At 42.0% G+C, this 20,590-nt stretch overlaps 1 protein-coding gene across 10 annotated transcripts in view; it reads right to left on the bottom strand.

Moving 5' to 3' along the window:
- Positions 1–20,590, bottom strand: part of stk33 (serine/threonine kinase 33) — a 247,047-nt gene that overhangs the window by 26,080 nt on the left and 200,377 nt on the right. For 8 of the 10 annotated variants that reach the window (XM_063061885.1, XM_063061886.1, XM_063061883.1 and 5 more), the window contains one exon: positions 13,757–13,837. The exons of 1 other annotated variant lie outside the window; for it this stretch is intronic. In XM_063061885.1, the coding sequence (XP_062917955.1) occupies positions 13,757–13,837 (81 nt within the window). Of the gene's footprint in view, positions 1–13,756; positions 13,838–15,487; positions 15,587–20,590 lie in introns of all 10 variants that reach the window. One more of the 10 variants, XR_010019651.1, reaches the window with a different exon arrangement.

Below are 20,590 nucleotides of genomic sequence, written 5' to 3'. Positions count from 1 at the left end.
GAGTTTGACTTATTGCTGGATTGTGTGTTTCCTACTTCACACAAAAACATCTCCTCCACAATCTCCATCAGCACAGGAGCACTACAGGGAAGTATGCTTCGCCCCTGCTCCACTCACTTTACATCTATGACCGTGTGGCTAAGTACAGCTCCAACACTATATACAGGTTTGCTAATGACTCCAGAACCAGAATCAGGCTTATTATCACTAGCATGTGACGTAAAATGTGTTAACTTAACAGCAGCAGTTCAACACAATACATAATATAGAAGAAAAATAAATACAAAATAAATAATAAATAAATAAATTACAATACACCTATATTGAATAGATTAAAAATCGTGCAAAAAATAGTAGTATCCAAAGGTTCACTGTCCATTTACAAATCGGATGGCAGTGGGGAAGAAGCTGTTCCTGAATCGCTGAGTGTGCGCCTTCAGGCTTCTGTATCTCCTACATGATGGTAACAGTGAGAAAAGAGCATGCCCTGGGTGCTGGAGGTTCTTAATAATGGACACTGTCTTTCTGAGACACCACTCCTTGAAGATGTCCTGGATACTTTGTAGGCTAGTACCCCAGATAAAGCCGACTAAATGTACAACCCTCTGTCATAGTCAGAGTCATACTTTATTGATCCCAGGGAAAATTGGTTTTTGTTACAGTTGCACCATAGATAATTAAATAGTAATAAAACCATAAATAATTAAATAGTAATATGTAAATTATGCCAGGAAATAAGTCCACGACCAGCCTATTGGCTCAGGGTGTCTGACCCTCCAAGGGAGGAGTTGTAAAGTTTGATGGCCACAGGCAGGAATGACTTCCTATGATGCTCTGTGTTGCATCTCGGTGGAATGAGTCTCTGGCTGAATGTACTCCTGTGCCCAACCAGTACATTATGTAGTGGATGAGAGGCATTGTCCAAAATGGCATGTAATTTGGACAGCATCCTCTTTTCAGACACCACCGTCAGAGAGTCCAGTTCCACCCCCACAACATCACTGGCCTTATGAATGAGGACTGCAGCTTCTTTCAGTCCTGTGCAGTAGCCCCCCAATACTAGACAGTGATGCAGCCTGTCAGAATGTTCTCCACAGTACATCTATAGAAGTTTTTGAGTGTATTTGTTGACAAGCCAAATTCTAGTCATGACCACACACTGTTGTGGGCGGTATCAAAGGTGGTAACGAATCAGCATACAGGAGGGAAATTGAAAATTTGGCTGAGTAGTGTCATAACAACAAACTCTCACTCAGTTTCAATAAGATCAAGGAACAGAATGTAGAATTCAAGAGAGGAAAGCCAGTGGTCCATGAGCCAGTAATCATTGGAGGATCAAAGGTGGAGGGGGTCAGTAACTTTAAATTCCTGGGTGCCACTATCTCAGAGGGCCTGTCCTGGACCTATCATATAAATAAAATTGCAAAGGAAGCTCAGCAGCGCCTCTACTTCCTCAGGAGTCTGCAGATATTTGGCATGTCATCAAAAACTTTGACAAACTTCTATAGATGCATGGCCCAAGGATGTTACATGTGTGTATTACCTTGTTTAATGCTGATTGTGGTAATATTAGTATATTCAGGCACTGATGATTCTGTATTAAATCTAATACATGTTTTACTTAACTTTCTGCAGTTTCACAACATATTGACATTAAAAACAAGAGGTTTGAACAGAGGCCAGTCAGCAATTGAAAGTGTGAGAAGATGTAGCTCACTCAGGTTCACCAATTCAGTACACATGGCATTGATTTGCAGCAGTTTGGTTTTTGAACAGCAGCCTATCAGCAATTGGGATTGATTGGCAAAAACAAATAAAAATAAGGCAAGGGGGATGCAGAGTGGCCTTTATTGGAGTGGGCCATGTTAGAGTGGTTATTTAAGGCTTTAGCTCGACGAGGCTTCAGCAAGGAGAGGCTTTTGTGAGATAAGTGAAAAAGCTGTAGGTACTGTAGCTTCTTTATTTCTACTATTGTTTATTGTTCCTCCTTTATATTTGTACAATTAGAACAGCAGGAGTTCCAGGCAGAAAGGTTGAATGCTCCTCGTGTGGGATGTGGGAAGTCAGGGAGACATCCTATGTCCCTGACAACTGCACCTGCAAGAAATGCATCCTGCTGTAACTTCTAACACTCCATGTTGAGTTGGAACTGGAACTGTTTGAACTCCTGATCACTTGGGCAGCTGAGGGGTTGATAGATAGGACATACAGAGATGTAGTTACATCCAAGGTGCAGGACAAAGGAAACTGAGTGACATTTAGGAGTGAAAAGGAGTTAAACAGCCAGTGCAGAGTATCCCTGTGGCCATTCCCCTCAACAACAGGTACACCACTTTGAATACTATTGGAGGAGTATGACATAGCAGAGGAAAATCGCAGTGATCAGGTCTCTGGCATTGAGCCTGGCTCTGTGACTCAGAAGGGAAAGGGGGGGAGAGGCAAGCTGTGGTGAAAGGGGATTTGTTAGTTAAGAGAAAAGGAAGAAGGCTCGGTGGATGAGAATGAGATTCCTGGTCAGTATGTTGCTTCTCGGGTGCCAGGATCTGGGCCATCTTGGGTTGAGTCCTCAACATTCTTAAGTGGGACCATGGTCCATGTAGGTACTAATGACAAACGTAGGAAGAGTAACTCAAGTGAGCTCAAGGAGTTAGGTGCCAAGTTAAAGAACAGGACCTCCAGGGTTCTGATCTCAGGAATGCTATCCATGCCATGTGCCAGTGAGGCCAGAAATAGGAAGATCATACTGTTTAACAGATGGCTAAGGTGTTAGTGTAGGAAGGATTGCGTCACATTTTCAGATCATTGGGCTCTCCTTCAGGGAAAATGGGACTTATACAGAAGATATGGTTTGCACCTGAACTGCAGAACTGGAGGGAACTAATATCCTAGTGGAAAGGTCTGCCAGTGCTGCTTGCAGCAGTGGGGGGGGGGGGGTGCTGGTGGTGGCGGTGGTGGATAAACTAGAGTTGTAGGGGAATGAGAAACAGAGTGCCAGATCAGATAGTGGAGAGGTTGTGGAGATAGATGTTGTTAAGACCTCAGAAAAAGTCATGAATCAAAAGGCTGAGCAAGAGGAGACTAATGTTCGGAGCTGCATATACAGTGGCATGCAAACGTTTGGGCACACCTGGTCAAAATTTCTGTTACTGTGAATAGCTAAGTGAGTGAAAGATGACCTGATTTCCAAAAGATATAAAGTTAAAGATGACACATATCTTTAATATTTTAAGCAAGACTACTTTTTTATTTCCATCTTTTAGTTTCAAAATAACAAAAAAGGGAAAGGGCCCAAAGCAAAAGTTTGGGCACCCTGCATGATCAGTACTTAGTAACACCCCCTTTGGCAAGTATCACAGCTTGTAAATACTTTCTGTAGCCAGCCAAGAGTCTTCAATTCTTGTTTGGGGGATTTTTACCCATTCTTCCTTGCAAAAGGCTTCTAGTTCTGTGAGGTTCTTGGGCCGTCTTGCATGTATTGCTCTTTTGAGGTCTATCCACAGATTCTCGATGATGTTTATGTCGGGGGACTATGAGGGCCATGGCATTGTGGATTTTGAGGTGTGTTTAGGATCATTATCCTGTTGTAGAAGCCATCCTCTTTTCATCTTCAGCTTTTTTTTTTACAGACAGTGTGATGTTTGCTTCCAGAATTTGCTGGTATTTAATTGAATTCATTCTTCCCTCTACCATTGAAATGTTCCCCACGCCACTGGCTGCACCACCAGCCCACAGCATGATCGATCCACCCTCGTGCTTAACAGTTGGGGAGGTGTTCTTTTCATGAAATTCTGCATCCTTTTTTCTCCAAACATACCTTTACTCATTGCGGCCAAAAAGTTCTATTTTAAATTCATCAGTCCACAGGACTCATTTCCAAAATGCATCAGGCTTGTTTAGATGTTCCTTTGCAAACTTCTGACGCTGAATTTTGTGGTGAGGATGCAGGAAAGATTTTCTTCTGATGACTCTTCCATGAAGGTCATATTTGTGCAGGTGTCACTGCACAGTAGAACAGTGCACCACCACTCCAGAGTCTACTAAATCTTCCTGAAAGTCTTTTGCAGTCAAACTTTTTTTTTTTTTTTTTTGCCTTTCTAGCAATCCTACGAGCAGTTCTCTCAGAAAGTTTTCTTGGTCTTCCAGACCTCAACTTGACCTCCACTGTTCCTGTTAACTGCTACTTCTTAATTACATTACGAACTGAGGAAATAGCTACCTGAAAACGCTTTGTTATCTTCTTATAGCCTTCTTCTGCTTTGTGGGCATCATTTATTTTAATTTTCAGAGTGTTAGGCAGCTGCTTAGAGAGCCCATGGCTGCTGATTGTTGGGACAAGGTTGAGGAGTCAGGGTATTTATAAAGCTTTGAAATTTGCACGACCTGGCCTTTCCTAATGATGGCTGTGAACAAGCCATAGTCCTAACAAGCTAATTAAGGTCTGAGACTTTGGTAAAAGTTATCTGAGAGCTCAAATCTCTTGGGGTGCCCAAACCTTTGCATGGTGCTCCTTTCCTTTTTTTCACTCTAAAATTGCACAAAACAAAAATAATACACTAATCTTGCTAAAAATGTTGAAAAGAATGTTTCATCTTTAACCTTATGACTTTTGGAGATCAGTTCATCTTCTACCCACTTAACTATTCACAGTAACAGAAATTTTGGCCAGGGGTGCCCAAACTTTTGCATGCCACTGAATTTCAATGCAAAAAGTATTGTAAGCAAGACAGATGAGCTCAGGGCATGAACAAACATATGGAATTATGATATTGTAGCCATTAGTGAGACTTGAATGCAGCAGGGACATGACAGGCAGCTCAATATTCCAGGGTTTCTTTGCTTTAGACTCAACAGAGTGGGAGGGATTAAAGGTGTAGAGGTGACATTTTGAGTCAGGGAAAATGTCACGTCAGTGCTCAGTCAGGACAGACTGCAGAACTCATCTAGTGAGGCTTTATGGGAGGAACTGAGAAATAAGAAAGGTATGACCACGTTAATTGAACTATATTACAGACCACCCAATAGTCCGAGGGATTTAGAGGAACACATTTGTAGGGAGATCATAGACAGGTGCTAGAATCATAAGGTTGTTATAGTAGGTTTTTTTTAAACTGTCCGCATATTGACTGAGACTCTCATACTATAACAGGACTAAATAGGATAGAGCTTGTAAAATGCATTCAGGAAAGTTTCCCTAATCAGTACATTGAAATTCCAATGACAATACTTGATCTATTAAAGAATCAGATGGGGCAGGTGACAGAAGTTTGTGTTGGGGGAGGAACATGTTGCATCTAGTGATCATAATGTTATTAGTTTCAAAGTAAAATATGGAAAAGATAGGTCTTTTCTGCAGGTTGAAATAAGAAATTGGAGAAAGGCCAAGTTCAATGGTATCAGAAAGGATCTGGCAGGTGTACACTGGACAGGCTGTTTTCTGGCAAAAGTGTACTTGTTAAGTGGGAGGCCTTCAAAAGTGAAATTTTGTGAGTACAAAGCTTGTATGTGCCTGTCAGAATAAAAGGTAGATAAACTGGTTTAGGGGACCTTAGTTTTCAAGAGATATTGAGGCTTTGGTTAAGGAAAAAAAGGAGATGCTTAGTAAGCATAGGCAGGTTGGAACAAATGAGGTACTTATGGAGTATAAGAAATGCAAGAGAACACTTAAGAATGAAATTAGGAGGGCTAAAAGAAAGCATGAGGTTGCCCTAGCAGACAAGACGAAGGAGAATCCAAAAGAATTCTACATATACAGTATGTTAGGAGCAAACGAATTGTAAGGGCTAAAATTGGTCCTCTGTAAGATCAGATAGATAATCTATGTGTAGAACGAAAAGAAATAGGAGATGTTTTATCTGTATTGGGAAATGGACACAGAATATATGGAAGTGAGGCAAAGCAGCAGCGAGGGCATAGAACTCTATATAGATTACAGAGGAGGAGGTATTTGCTGTCTAGAGGCAAATTAGGGTGGATAAATCCCCAGGGGCTGACAATGTATTCCCTCGGACCCTGTGGAAGGCAAGTGCAAAAATCGCAAGGCCCTAGTAGAGATATTTAAATCATCCTTAGAGAAAGGTGAGATACCGGAGGACTGGAGGATAGCTAATGTTGTTACGCTGTTTAAGAAAGGCTCTAAAAATAAACCAGGAAATAGATTGGTGAGCCTGGCACTAGTGGTGGGAAAGTTATTGAAAGGTATACCCTGCACTAAAGAACCACATATATGGGTATTTGAATAGACATGGACTGAATAGGGATAGTCAGCATGGCTTTGTGCACGGTAGGTCAGGTCTAACCAATCTATAAGAGTTTTTCAAGGAAGTTCCCAGGGAAGTTGATGAAAGCAAGGCAATGGATATAGTCTACATGGACCTTAGCAAGGCATTTCACAAGGTCTTGCACGGGAGGTCAGTCAAGGAGGTTCAGTCACTTGGATGCAAGATGAGGTAGTGAGTTGGATTAGACATTGAAGCCAGAGAGTGGTAGTTGATGGTTGCCTCTCCGACTTTAGGCCTGTGACTAGTGGGGTGCTGCAGGATCTCAGGGATCTGTTTGTCATCTATATCAATGACCCAGGCAATAATGTGGTTAACTGGATCAGCAAATTTGCAAATGACACCAAGATTGATGGCATAGTGGACAATAAGGAGGAAATTCAGAGCTTGCAAAGGGATCTGACCAGCTAGAAAAATGGACTGAAAATGGCAGATGGAACTTAATGCAGACAAGTGCATAGTATTTCACTTCAGTAGAACCAGCCAGGGTAGGTCTTACATAGTGAATGATAAAGCACTGAAGAATGCCGCAGAACAAAGGAATCTGGGAATACAGGTGCATAATTTATTAAAAGTAGCGTCACAGGTAGATAGGGTTGAAAAGAAAGCTTTTGGCACATTGGCCTTCATAAAATAACGTGCTGAGTACAGGAGTTGCGATGTTATGTTGAAATTGTAAAAGACATTAATGAGACTTAATTTGGAGTATTGTGTGCAGTTCTGGTCACCTACCTACAGGAAAAATGTTAATAAGGCTGAAACAGTACAGACAAAATTTACAAGGATATTGCGAGGACTGAAGGTACTGAGTAATATGGAAATATTGGATAGGTTACGACTATGTTCCTTAGAGTATAGAAGATTGAGGGGAGATCTGATTGAGGTATACAAAATTATGAGGTATATAGATAGGGTAAATGCAACCAGGCTTTTTCCACTGAGGTTGGGTGGGACTAGAACTAGAAGTCATGGGTTAAGAGTGAAAGGTGAAAAGCTTAAGAGTGTCGAACGAACTGCTGGTGCAAGTGGTGCATATGAGCTTGATTTCAACGCTTAAGAGAAGTCTGGATAGATATATAGATGGCAGGGGTATGGAAGGCTATGGTCTCAGTGCTTATCGATGAGACTAGGCAATTTAAAAGGGTTGGTACCTACTAGATGGGCTGAAGGGCTTGTTTCTGTGTTGTACTTTTCTATGAGTAAAGCTCTGAAGAAAAGCTTCTGGCTCAGATGATTTTTGAGAAGGGGCTTAACTCCTTGCCTAGTTTTATGTGCAATGCACTGCCAGGCCAGTAGGTACATCATCATGCATGCAAAGACTTTTTTCCCCCAGGACGTGCTTTTCAAAGTTCAAATAAATGTTATTATTAAAGTATAGTACATTACCATATACCGTGTTAAGATTCGCTTTCTTTCAGGGATTTACAAGGAAAAAATAAATACAATAGAATTTTACGAAAAACAGCAAATCAAGGATCAGCTTTACACGTATAAGGAATTTGCTGTGGTGTGTTGGCATGACATGTAGTTAACAACTAACATCCAACAAATAAACTTAGAGGTTAAAGTACAGATATAGAATAAAATGTGCATAAATACATAAATACCATCATGTATTTACAATGTGAATGCATTATAGAAAGTGATTTCAAGTTTTTTTCAGTACAGTGCAGATGGTGGGGTCATCTAACTGGAATGGTTGATCAGATTAACTACTGGGAAGAAACTTTTAATATGGCGTGAAGTTCTTTTTTGTTTTATTATCCCTATAGCACTTTCCAGAAGGGGGCTTTTGGAAAGGGCAGTTTTCTAGGTGGTTTGCCTCCACAATAACTTTTTCTGTTTGTACATACAAGTCCTGCAGAGACAGTAGACTACAGCCAATGTATTTTTCAGTTGGCCTGACCTTTCACTAGAGATTTTTTGTATTTTGTGAGAGAAGGCTGAACCAAAGCATACAGTAGTAACTGATGTGAGAGATCTCTCTATGATAGCAGTGTAGAATTGCACCAGTATGTTATGTGAAGAGAGAATTTTACCAACTACCACAAGAATTACATCCTCTGCCAAGCCTTTTTATTAATGAAGAAGACATGTTTCTCCCACCTGAAGTTCTGTGAAATGATGTTGCCCTGGAACCTTAATGTTGAAACAGTGCTAATTGCAGATTTGTTAACAATGAGTGAGTGGATAGTAGACACATTTCTCCTGAAGTTATAGACAATAGACAATAGGTGCAGGAGTAGGCCATTCGGCCCTTCGAGCCAGCAGCACCATTCACTGTGATCATGGCTGATCATCCACAATCAGCATCCAGTTCCTGCCTTATCCACATAACCTTTGATTCTGTTATCTTTAAGAGCTCTATCCACCTCTTTCTTGAAAGCATCCAGAGACTTGGCCTCCACTGCCTTCTGGGGCAGAGCATTCCACATATCCACCACCCTCTGGGTGAAAAAGCTTTTCCTCAACTCCGTTCTAAATGGCCTACCCCTTATTCTTAAACTGTGGCCTCTGGTTCTGAACGCACCCATCAGTGGGAATATGCTTCCTGCCTCCAGCATGTCCAATCCCTTAATAACCTTATATGTTTCAATCAGATCCCCTCTCATCCTTCTAAATTCCAGTGTATACAAGCCCAGTCGCTCCAATCTTTCAACATATGACAGTCCCGCCATCCCAGGAATTAACCTTGTGAACCTACACTGCATTCCCTCAATAGCAAGAATGTCCTTCCTCAAATTTGGAGACCAAAACTGCACACAATACTCCAGGTGTGGTCTCACCAGGGCCCTGTACAGCTGCAGAAGGCCACTGTGCTCTTATACTCAATTCCCCTTGTTATGAAGGCCAGCACGCCATTAGCTTTCTTCGCTGCCTGCTGTACCTGCATGCTTGCTTTCAGTGACTGATGTACAAGAACACGTAGATCTTGTTGTACTTCCCCTTTTCCTAACTTGAATCCATTTAGATAATAATCTGCCTTCCTGTTCTTACCACCAAAGTGGATAACCTCACATTTATCCACATTAAACTGCATCCGCCCACTCACCCAGCCCGTACAAGTCACCCTGCATTCTCATAACATCCTCCTCACATTTCACACTGCCACCCAGCTTTGTGTCATCTGCAAATTTGCTAATGTTACTTTTAATCCCTTCATCTAAATCATTAATGTATATTGTAAACAGCTGAGGTCCCAGCACTGAACCCTGCGGTACCCCACTGGTCACCGCCTGCCACTCTGAAAGGGACCCGTTAATCGCTACTCTTTGTTTCCTGTCAGCCAGCCAATTTTCAATCCATGTCAGTACTCTGCCTCCAATACCATGTGCCCTAATTTTGCCCACTAATCTCCTATGTGGGACTTCATCAAAGGCTTTCTGAAAGTCCAGGTACACTACATCTACTGGATCTCCCTTGTCCATTTTCATAGTTACATCCTCAAAAATTTTCAGAAGATTAGTCAAGCACGATTTCCCCTTCGTAAAATCCATGCTGACTTGGACCTATGCAGTTACTGCCATTCAAATGTGTCGTAATTTCATCTTTTATAATTGATTCCAGCATCTTTCCCACCACTGACGTCAGGCTAACCGGTCTATAATTCCCTGTTTTCTCTCTCCCTCCTTTCTTGAAAAGTGGGACAACATTAGCCACCCTCCAATCCACAGGAACTGATCCTGAATCTATAGAACATTGGAAAATGATTACCAATGCGTCCACGATTTCTAAAGTCACCTCCTTAAGTACCCTGGGATGCAGACCATCAGGTCCCGGGGACTTATCAGCCTTCAGACCCAACAGTCTATCCAACACCATTTCCTGCCTAATATAAACTTCCTTCAGTTCATCCATTACCCTAGGTCCTTTGGCCACTATTATATCTGGGAGATTGCTTGTATCTTCCCTAGTGAAGACAGATCCAAAAGTACCTGTTCAACTCGTCTGCCACTTCCTTGTTCCCCATAATAAATTCACCCTTTTCTGTCTTCAAGGGCCCAATTTTGGTCTTAACTTTTTTTTTTCCTTTTCACATACCTAAAGAAGCTTTATATTCTTGGCTAGTTTACCTTCATACCTCTTTTGTTTTGATTTGCATCTCCGTAGTTTTTGAGGACATTCACCCAAAAGTTGCTGTGATTGCACCATGACATTAGCGTGTTTACCTCCAGGTGGTACTTGGATTCAGCACCTCTTGTGATTAGTCCAATGACATTGCTCTCATCTGCAGATTTTATCAGTTTAACAGATGGACCACTGGAAATGCACACTGGTGCATAGAGGAAATAGGAGAGGGGAATGAACACCCCTATAGTGTGCTTGTTATGTCAGTGCGCAACTACGTATCAATTAAATAAAAAGCATGCACATGGTAGGTGGGTTTACTAGGTGTATTCATAATGCAGCGAGAGAGAGAGAGAGAGAGAGATAACAATGTGTATGCGTAGACAACAGTGCATGCGCAGACAACAGATCAATACGTAGTGCTAAGGTGGGGGGGGGGGTTCATTGCTCTACAAGAAATAGATCCATATATCACACTTCCTCCCCCTTTAGATTAATGCAACATAAAACTGTATATGTACAAAACATTCAATTTCCCTTTCATAGATCCATATTTCAAATAAGCGTGCTTTCACAATAACAGTCTATAACTAACTTCACAGTTCTAAAGATTCAGTCTTTTGGGTGGCACTCTATTTCTTTCAGGATAGTGCCTCTGGACCTGTAGAGTGGCATCAAGTTTGGTAGGTGATTTTGCTAAGACAACGTTCTTGGATTCCCATGTCACGTTGCTGTCAGTGACATCATCACTGAGAGGTAAATCACTGGTGACTGTAATGTGCCCATCCTGTTGGATGTAGTTAACTCAGGTGTGTTCTTCGATTGAGCATCCAGTCTCCATATCCGATCTCCAACATGCACTGTGTACATCAGTGGTCCAGTTCTTGTAGTTATCCTACCAGGTGTCCACTTGTCTTTTGAGTAATCAAGCACTAGGACTTCCTGTCCAATCTCGAAGCTCCTTGCTGCTTCACTTGGCAACTGGCTGAACTGTTTAATCTGCACTTCCCTCTGCAGATCAGGTTTCAGGAGGTCTACACAAGATCTCAGGTTCCTGTTCATGAACAGCTTTGCATGTGTTTATTTGTCATTGCATGAACTGAGTTCCGATACAAAAAGGAATTTGTCCACTTTGCATTGTAGAGAAATGCCCTCCTTGTCCATCACTTTAATGGACTTCTTAAAGGTTTGGATAAACACTTCAGCCAACCCATTTGTTGCTGGGTGGTGAGGAGCTGACTTGAAATGTCTGATGCCATGTTTCTTCATGAACAGTCGGAAATCTTCTGACGTTTATTCTAGTTCATTGTCACTCACAATCTGTGCAGGTAAGAAATTTCTAGTGAAGATAGTCCTCAGAGCAGAGACAGCCTTTGCTCAGGTGGTTGGCTTCTCTGGAATAACCTCCAGCCATTTCAAATGAACATCCACAGCAATCAGAAAGATGGAGTCCATGAATGGCCCAGCAAAGTCGATATGTGCTCTTTGCCATGGTGACAACGGCCACTTCCAAGGGTGTAACAGTGCCTGTAGGGGTGCATTCTAAACTTTTTGGCATTCCAAAAAGATTTTGGCCATATTTTCACTCTGTTTGTCTAATCCCAGCCACCACACATAGCTCCGGGTGAGACTCTTCTTCTTGACAGTGTTAGATTTTCTAACACTCTGGTGCGCAGTTTAGAGGGAACGACATCACGAGATTTACATATCAACATGATTTGACATACCAACAGTTGGTCTCGTCTCGCTGAGATCTCTGGAATTAGAGGGTTACCATGAACTGGCCATTCCTGCATGGTGATTTCATAGACTTTTGACAATGTCAGGTCATTCCTTGTTTCCTTTGTATTTCACAATTTGTTACTGGCAACTGGTCCACCAATGTGGTGTGGAACATTTCTGCTGGGTCACAATATGAAGACTTTTCTTTTTCAGTTGCCAATACTGGAAGACAGGACAAACCATCAGCGTTGCTGTGTTAGTTGGTACCCTTGAACTCTATGTCATAAAAGTGGGCTCCGAGGAATAGTGCCCAACTATTGGGGAAGGGAGGAGAAGATGGCGGCATGACGCAGCGAGCATAGCCGCTCCGAAATGATATCAATGAACAACAAGCTATGCTTATCAATGACGTCCACAATATGAGACTTCATTCTTGAAAACTCACATTTCTCTTCTTTGAACACAGACCATATTCACTCAGCCTGGTAAGCATTTAACCAAAATTCTGGAGGTGCTCATCATCATTTTTGCCAGACATGATGATGTCATCAAGGTAACATTGTGTTCCTGGGATAACTTGGAGTACTTGGTCTATTGCTCTTTGCCAAATTGCTGGAGCTAATGCAACGCCAAGGACAAGGCAATAATACTGGACCAATCCCTTGTGAGTGTTGATTGTGAGGAACTTTCTGATTAACTCCTCAGTGTCCATTTGTAGATAGGCTTCTGACAAGTCAATCTTTGAAAACTTCTCCCCATCTGCCAAAGATGCAAAAAATATCTTCTACTTGTGGCATGAACCCTCGTAGAGCTGGCTAAATAATGCCTGACTCCAGCATCAGGCCGCGGGTTACATCTTCTGCTGCTGATAATCTCTTCACTTGCTTCTCTAAATAACCTGGGGTATATTCCATCAGGCAGGCCTTGAGGACTTATCCATCTTAATGCTCCTTAAGCAACCTAATATTATTTCCTCCTTTACTTAATATGCCCTGGCATATTAATACTCTTGGCACTGATCCCCTTATCCTCCACGATTTAAACCTGATGTAGTAAATCAACTGATGTGTTCCTATATTTAGGTACTCAGATTATACCTGCTAGGCTGTTTTCTCAAAATCAGAACACCACAATGCACATAAATACTACTGTTAATGGTAATGATTTGAACCTGGGAAAAATCTAAATGTTCTGTGCACTTGACCAGTTCAAATTATGTAGCACAACTGAATAGCACAGAATATATAGTAATTGTTTCACGGCCATATGTCACAACTAATGAAATATAATAGTAATTTACAAAAAATGAAGCTAGCCAAGCACCGTTCTCAATCTTAAAAATGTCTGGGACAAAATTATCCAAAAAAAAAACAACAAAATTGCTCTTCTAACTCCCAGAACTATAGATGTGCAAGCAAAAAAAAGTTACACATTCCATGGACTGAAAATCCTTCAAGATGCAAAATTAAATATCTTTAACTTTGGCACTCAAGTCTAAAAGTCCAGAAAGGTACAAAGCAGCATAATCACAACTGCACTAATTATTTGTAATGTGGAACCATACTCCATATAGATTTCATATTGAACATTGAATACATTTTACGTTTAAATAGCCTAACTCCAATTATATATTTTATTTTAATTAGCCATTTCAATTTTAATCTGATTTTACATTATTTGTAGGGACTCACATCGTTGCAGAACTTGTTTGTTTTCTTCAAAGTAAGTGGCCCATCGCCAGGAAAGGCAGCAAAGATATCCTTCTTAAAGCTCTGGAAAATGACAAATTCAGTTACTCATTTACCAATGCTGCCTGATTAAACAAGTGTCCCAGCAAGGATATTTGAACATTCAGAGGTGTCTCCCACTTAAGATATGCAATTCAAAAGAAACACTGTCAACCAATTGAAGTAAATAATGTCATTGTAACTATTGAACCTGAATTGAATCATCTATTGATCTCAAGGGCATAAGAATGTGATGTCTTTTTGAGTTTAGAAGACTCCTCTCTGTGTGTGCTTCAGAAGAATGTCTGCTTTTTGTGATGAATTTTGTGAAAGACTTCTGGATCACCAGCTTCATTGTCTCTTTAGTGATTTCGATCACAGTCACAACATTTGAGTGCTCATCTGGGATATGTTCATGACCCACTGTGTGGCCAGTGACTTAAGCAGTCTCAAGTGGTGAATATTTTTCAGAGTAGCATCCATGCTTACCTTTGTTCAGGTTAACGACCAGAAGATAATGAAGTAGCAAAGAAAATGGCAGAGAGCCGAACTAATAGAAATAAAAGAGTGGCATATGTTTGTGTAAAGGACCAGACATTTTTAAGTAGTTTGTGAGACGGTTATGAAAGATGGTTACTGACTGTTCAGGACGCCAGAGAGGTGCATGTGTATATTCGGGCAGGATACTTGTTTGTGAGTGTGTTTGTTGTTTTAAGAATAAGTTTGAAATTTTAGGGTAATAGATGTTATATGGAAGGGAATACAACTGGTATCATGCGTTCGGCAGTACAAGCGTGGAAAATTGCAGAGTGCATACTCTGTGGTTTTAACCATGTAGTGTTAAATTTTTAACTATGTTCAATATAGGAACTGGTGTAAAAATATTTGAGGGAGAGGTTATACCCAGGTACAGTACATCTGTTGAGATGGCACCTGTTGAGGTTAGGCAACAGTAGGTTGAGAATCCTGTCGAACCAGACTTAACTCTGATTACTACCATTCACAAGCCCTTCACTGCCAGGGAGAAGCAAGCATTTTGTCAGCTATCCTCACTTAAAGTTGCTTGTGGGAAGTCAAAATTCTGGGTCAAGCTCATAGAAATGATTGACATGAACCAGACGCACCGAAAGGATATACGCACGTTGGTAAAAGCAAAATGCTTGAGAAATATATGGGACAGGGTGGCCCGAGAGTCCGGAATGGTACATGGGCAACTAGCAAGAATGCCAGTAATGAGGAGAGATATAATTATGTTAAGAAGGAAGTGAGTCAGTGACTAGGGGGAGGTGAGAATAACTGGGGAATGATAATGTCAGTGGTTCAGCATGCTGATGAGCCAGCTATGGATTATGTAGAGCATAAATTTCAAGCATATGAGGAATACACAGGCTGGACAATCCAGGGAGGGATGATCCATTCTTACTGAAAATGCTGAAGGAGGCCTGAGCTCAGCACACCAAGAAGTTTTAGATTTGGAGATAGTAGTGGGATTGACCTATCTTGTGAACGTGTCATAGGCCAGGAGATAGACCAGAGGAGGGGAAAAGAGAAATCATAAAGTGGATGTAGCTGCTTCAGTGACACTGAGGACTTGTTTTATATGCCAGCAACCAATCAAATGTTACAGCTGTGGCCTGCTGGAACATAGCTGGTTGCAGTGTCCCAAAAACAGAGGAAGCTACAAGAATCACTCACCAAAACAGACAGAAATGACAGCAGTGCATCCAGCCACATTTATAGAGTTGCTGAGGGCAGCATCCAGTTCAGACAAGCGGATGGTGACAACCTCCATTGCTAGTAGTAACACAAAAGGTTTATTAGGAGGCCAACAATGTGATACGTTTTTTGACACAGTGTCATCAGTTTTGATAACTGATCTACACATGCCCATGACTGGATGGATAATTAACATTACCCATGCAGAGGGTGAAACAATGAGGGTAGTAGAGAAGCAAGTCTCAGATACATGACATTGAGGGAGTGCAGCTTCTGGCAGATTTTTAGGTGTGCTCAAACAACAAGGGAACTGTCCTGAGGACAGACGTACTAAGTAAGGCCAGTGCTATAACAGATTCAGGAAAGGGAGATATAACATGCACAGCAAACATATATGGCCCACAGAGAGATAACAGCCCCATGCAGGGACAGAAGTTGGGACAATGTACATGAATCATATCAGCAGGTACCAAAGGTAAGGGACAAACACAGTCAAGAAGTGTTAAAAGCAGTGTAGCTGTCTGCAGATGTAACAGCAATTAAAGTAGAAAAGGCAAAGAAAGGAGCAGAAAGGGAATGAATGTGCAGATCATGTGGCAAACGATCAACAGAAGAATATGAGATGTCAGAAACTGAAGAGAAAGAAACTGCTGGAGTCGATTTATTCAAATGAAATGGAGATGTGGTGAACTACTGTAACTGGATTAACATTTTGAGGGACAGAGCAAAACAGCAAAATATTGCTGATCAGAGAGAGCCTGAGGGAGAGAAGATAGTCCTCCCACAGCCAGATGACCATATTATGCTAAGGGAGCTCCCTGAAAAGACAGGGTTCGCTTCCAAGTGGGTGGAACCACAGGCGGTGCTCCTGATAAATTACACTTGTGTTTGTGTGCAGACCCAGTAAGGCAGCCAGTGGAAATACTGGAGTCAAATTAAACCGTATGATTCACCTTCTTGCCCACAGGGAGAACAAGGATTCAAGTCTATCCAGTAACAATGTCATCACAGAAAGTTTAAGTAATGAATACCAGCTTATCACTTCAGATCTGACCATTCCTGATGGAAGAAGACCCATGGATGAAAGGAATGGGAAGGCAAATGCAGAAGACACAGAGAATGTGTCAGCAAGCTGTTAATAACATGTTAAAATATACCAGTAATGGTACTTTATAATAAAGGCTGGTTCTGTGAGGTGGATGGTTAGTTACATGGATCAAGAGTAAAATACATTGGGAGAAAAAGATGGGAAGGGATCCAAGTTACAACAGGCAACAATTTTGATTGCAAGGCACACCGAGAAAGAGAAGAAATTGCACACAGCATCTGAAGGCAGCCACCCCAGAATGGAATGGGAGTGGACACAAATAAGCTGGGCCCAATTAGGCGAGCAATCAAAGGGACAGTCTGGGGGGGGGGGTGGGGAAACAGGGTGAGGCCCTTGCAGCCATTCCCGTAGAGACCACCCCAACCCACCTGTAGATCAACCAAAAGGACTGATGGACCTGTCAGATTATTCTGACAATACACTACCACGGTAATAAATGCGAACTGTTACCTGTAAACCTGAAAAATCTTGCTGTGCCTCTGTGCCTAGAGTAACTACTGGTACCAACTGCTGAGTTTTAGCTATCAGATATTGAAAGGGTGAAGATATGTAAATCTCAATGGGCCAGCAGAGGAGGCAACAACACATGAACAACAAAGCTGCATTTTAAAGACTGGCTGACTCTGAGAGAACAAAAGTATCCAAGATGATGATGTGACCAAATTTCTGAAACATGTTATTGCAAGCTCTGCTTAGGCTCATAGATTGCCGATTAGGGATCATAGCATAGATGTAAATGCACATAGGGACATAATAGGTTAGTAATTATGGAAAGGATCCAATGTGAAGAGCTCTTTTGCTGCCCTACTTAATTACATACTTTCTCAAGTTTGACCTTCCTGGGACAGATTTATGTCTGGGGCCAAGAGAAGGGTATGTTAAAGAGTATTCTGGAGTTATAAGAAGATAGCAAGTACTAATACAAGCAAGAACCAGTCTTCAGTTTTAATTGCAAATCGCGAGCAGCAAATTGAAATTAAAAGCACAAGCTACCTCACAGACTAAGAGATATGGTTTGAAAAATGGTGACCATGTGACATAAGAATCTGCATCAGCCAAACATTAAAACAATGGGGTTGGGTTAATTACTCTGCATCAATCCAAATAACTAAGTAATTTGAACCATTTAGCTGATCAATTATGTACTCAGAGAGTCAAGTCACAGAAACACTAATGTTAGGTGCCTGGCTCTCTATCTTCAGAAGCTTTTCGATATTCTGTGTCAATTAGCTTGCCTCAGTAAAGGTGTGTAAACATTCAGAGGTTTCTCTCACTGTAGATATGCAATCCAAAGGGAATGTAGGATTTTGTGAATAAAACATGCAAGAGCCATTTTATACTCTTAACAAAAGCCACAACCCTTTACTTTCATTACAAACAAAGCTCACATTAACATTACATCAGACAGTGTCTCTTAAAGTGAACACAACAACTCAATAATGGTGTTCGTGAATAATGTTGAACAGTTTCTGTTATGAATATGAATCATCTGTTATTCATTATATTACCCTACACAAGCCCCCTCCAGAATTCACCAAAACCAGCATTGTGAATCTGTCTGGAGCTCATACGAGCAGCCTGGCTCAGGTGCCATGTGCCTTGGTTGAATAACTGCAGATGCCTCTTGACTCATCAAGGGGTGTGCTGATACACACATGGTTATGTCGTAATGCAGAGGGTATGATAGCGGAACCATCCAGGTCTTGGTGGGCTGCTTCAAAGCACTCTATAGAAATACATTCAGGATACCCTTCTTCTCTACAATAAAGGTCTTTTTGCTCTGTTCCAAAATGCAGTACGGGCCATCATAAGGGGGCTTAAGGGAATGTTGATGTGAATCATGGCAGACAAAAATAAGTGAGGTAAAACGTAGGTCACCCGGAACCCAAGTGTGCTGTATGCCAGGACACGAGGTAGGAATAGGTGCAAAAGAACTGAGTTTACTGAGGAAGGTGGAATGCTGCTGAGTTGCCAACCAGGCAGTCGTGGCATCAGGAATAAAATCATCTGGCACCCTTAGCAGCTACCCATACACCAACTCAGCTGTGCAGGACTGCAGGTCATCTTTTGGAGTTGTTCTGTGCCCCAGCAGGACACACGGGAGATGATCATGCTAACATTTATCCATCAGGGAGGCCCTCAGACCAGCCTTTAAGGAACAGTGAAACCGCTCACATAGGCCAGCGGTCCCCAACCACCGGGCTGCAAAGCATGTGCTACTGGGCCTCGAGGAAACGATATGAGTCAGCTGCACCTTTCCTCATTCCCTGTCATGCACTATTGAACTTGAACATAGGGGTGCCAACTGTCCCATATTTGCCGGGACATCCCATATATTGGGCCAAATTGGTTTGTCCATTACAGGACCGCCCTTGTCCCGTATTTCCCCTGCTAAGGTACAGCATTCCTATGAAACCTTTTGTGCCAAAATGGCATAAAGCGAAGAAGCAATTACCATTAACTTATATGGAAAAAATTTTTGAGCATTCCCAGACCCAAAAAATAACCTACCAAATCATATCAAATAGCACATAAAAGCTAAAATAACAGTAACATATAGTAAAAGCAGGAATTATATGATAAATACACAGCCTATATAAAGTAGAAATAATGCATGTACAGTGTAGTCGGGAAGATTAAGCCAAAACCGACCTGTGGAAAAAAAAAATCACCACGTACACGCATGTCACATATGCGCACATAGGTGCCCGTGCAAGGCTTCATGGTCATGGTAGTCTTTCTCAGGGTAAACACAAGTGTCCCATATTTAAAAACGCAAACACGAGGAAATCTGCAGATGCTGGAATTTCAAGCAACACACATAAAAATTGCTGGTGAACGCAGCAGGCCAGGCAGCATCTATAGGAAGAGCTCATCAGGACGAAGAGTCTTGGCTTGAAACATCGACTGTACCTCTTCCTATAGATGCTGCCTGGCCTGCTGTGTTCACCAGCAATTTTTATGTCCTGTATTTGACTGCTACTTTTGTCCCTTATTTGGGAGTGAGAAAGTTGGCAACCCTAACTGTAAAAGACATGTTGAGGTGAGTTTAACCCTACTTAAACACACCCCCCCACCCCGGTCGTCCAGTCCGCGGTGCAAGAAAGGTTGGGAACCCCTGACATAGGCCATCGGAATGCAGATGATGCAATTTAACAGTGAGGTTCTAACCCATTACGGGCCAGAGGTCTTATGTGAATTGGGGACCGTGGTCGGAAGATATATCAGGAGGAGTGCCGAACCAAGCAACCCAGGTGTTTATGAACGTACGAGCTAATTCTGCAGCCAGGACAAGCTATGGCCACCTGGTGGTACAGTTCACCATGGTAAGGAGATGTATAAAACAGCTGGGGAGGCGGGGATGGGGGAGGGAGAATCAGCCAGGATCACATTGACAAGGTAAAACTATCACTCAGGGACCTCGAAACTTCATGATGGCACCCAAAAGTGTCAGTTAATTTTCATCCGCTGATACATAATACAGCCTACATTCCAGTCTCGCACGCCCTGCCTAAGGCTATGCCACACAAACTTTAAAGCAACCAACTTCTGTGAAGTCTTCCCACCCAGATGCGAGAGGCCATGAATGAAGTTAAAAACAGTCTGCCTTTTGTTTGGAGGGGCTATTGGACGAGGGTCACCGGTTGAGACATCACACAGGGAAGAAACTCCTGCATCCCCAAACTTGACATCAGCCAACCACAGGCCCATGACTACTGTCCTTAAGACTGGACTTCTGGGTTGGTAGCTCAGTCACTAGCTATGCCAGTATAGACAACCCCGACATGTATGACATCGATAGTGAGCTGTGGAAGGCAATCAGCCACGGCATTATTTTTCCTTTCGATGTGCTGTGTATGCCAGTAGTGAATTCCAAAATGTAGGCCAGGGGTTACTTTCATGCACACCAAGGGTCTGATGCCTTGACCGTCATGTGCATGAGGTGTTTGTGGTCAACAAATGCTGTGAAATGT

This window comes from Mobula hypostoma, chromosome 11, assembly GCF_963921235.1.
Source record: "Mobula hypostoma chromosome 11, sMobHyp1.1, whole genome shotgun sequence".
In the NCBI taxonomy this organism is placed as follows: domain Eukaryota; kingdom Metazoa; phylum Chordata; class Chondrichthyes; order Myliobatiformes; family Myliobatidae; genus Mobula; species Mobula hypostoma.
Note: the sequence above shows the minus strand (reverse complement) of the source record. Positions and strands in the feature narration are given on the sequence as shown.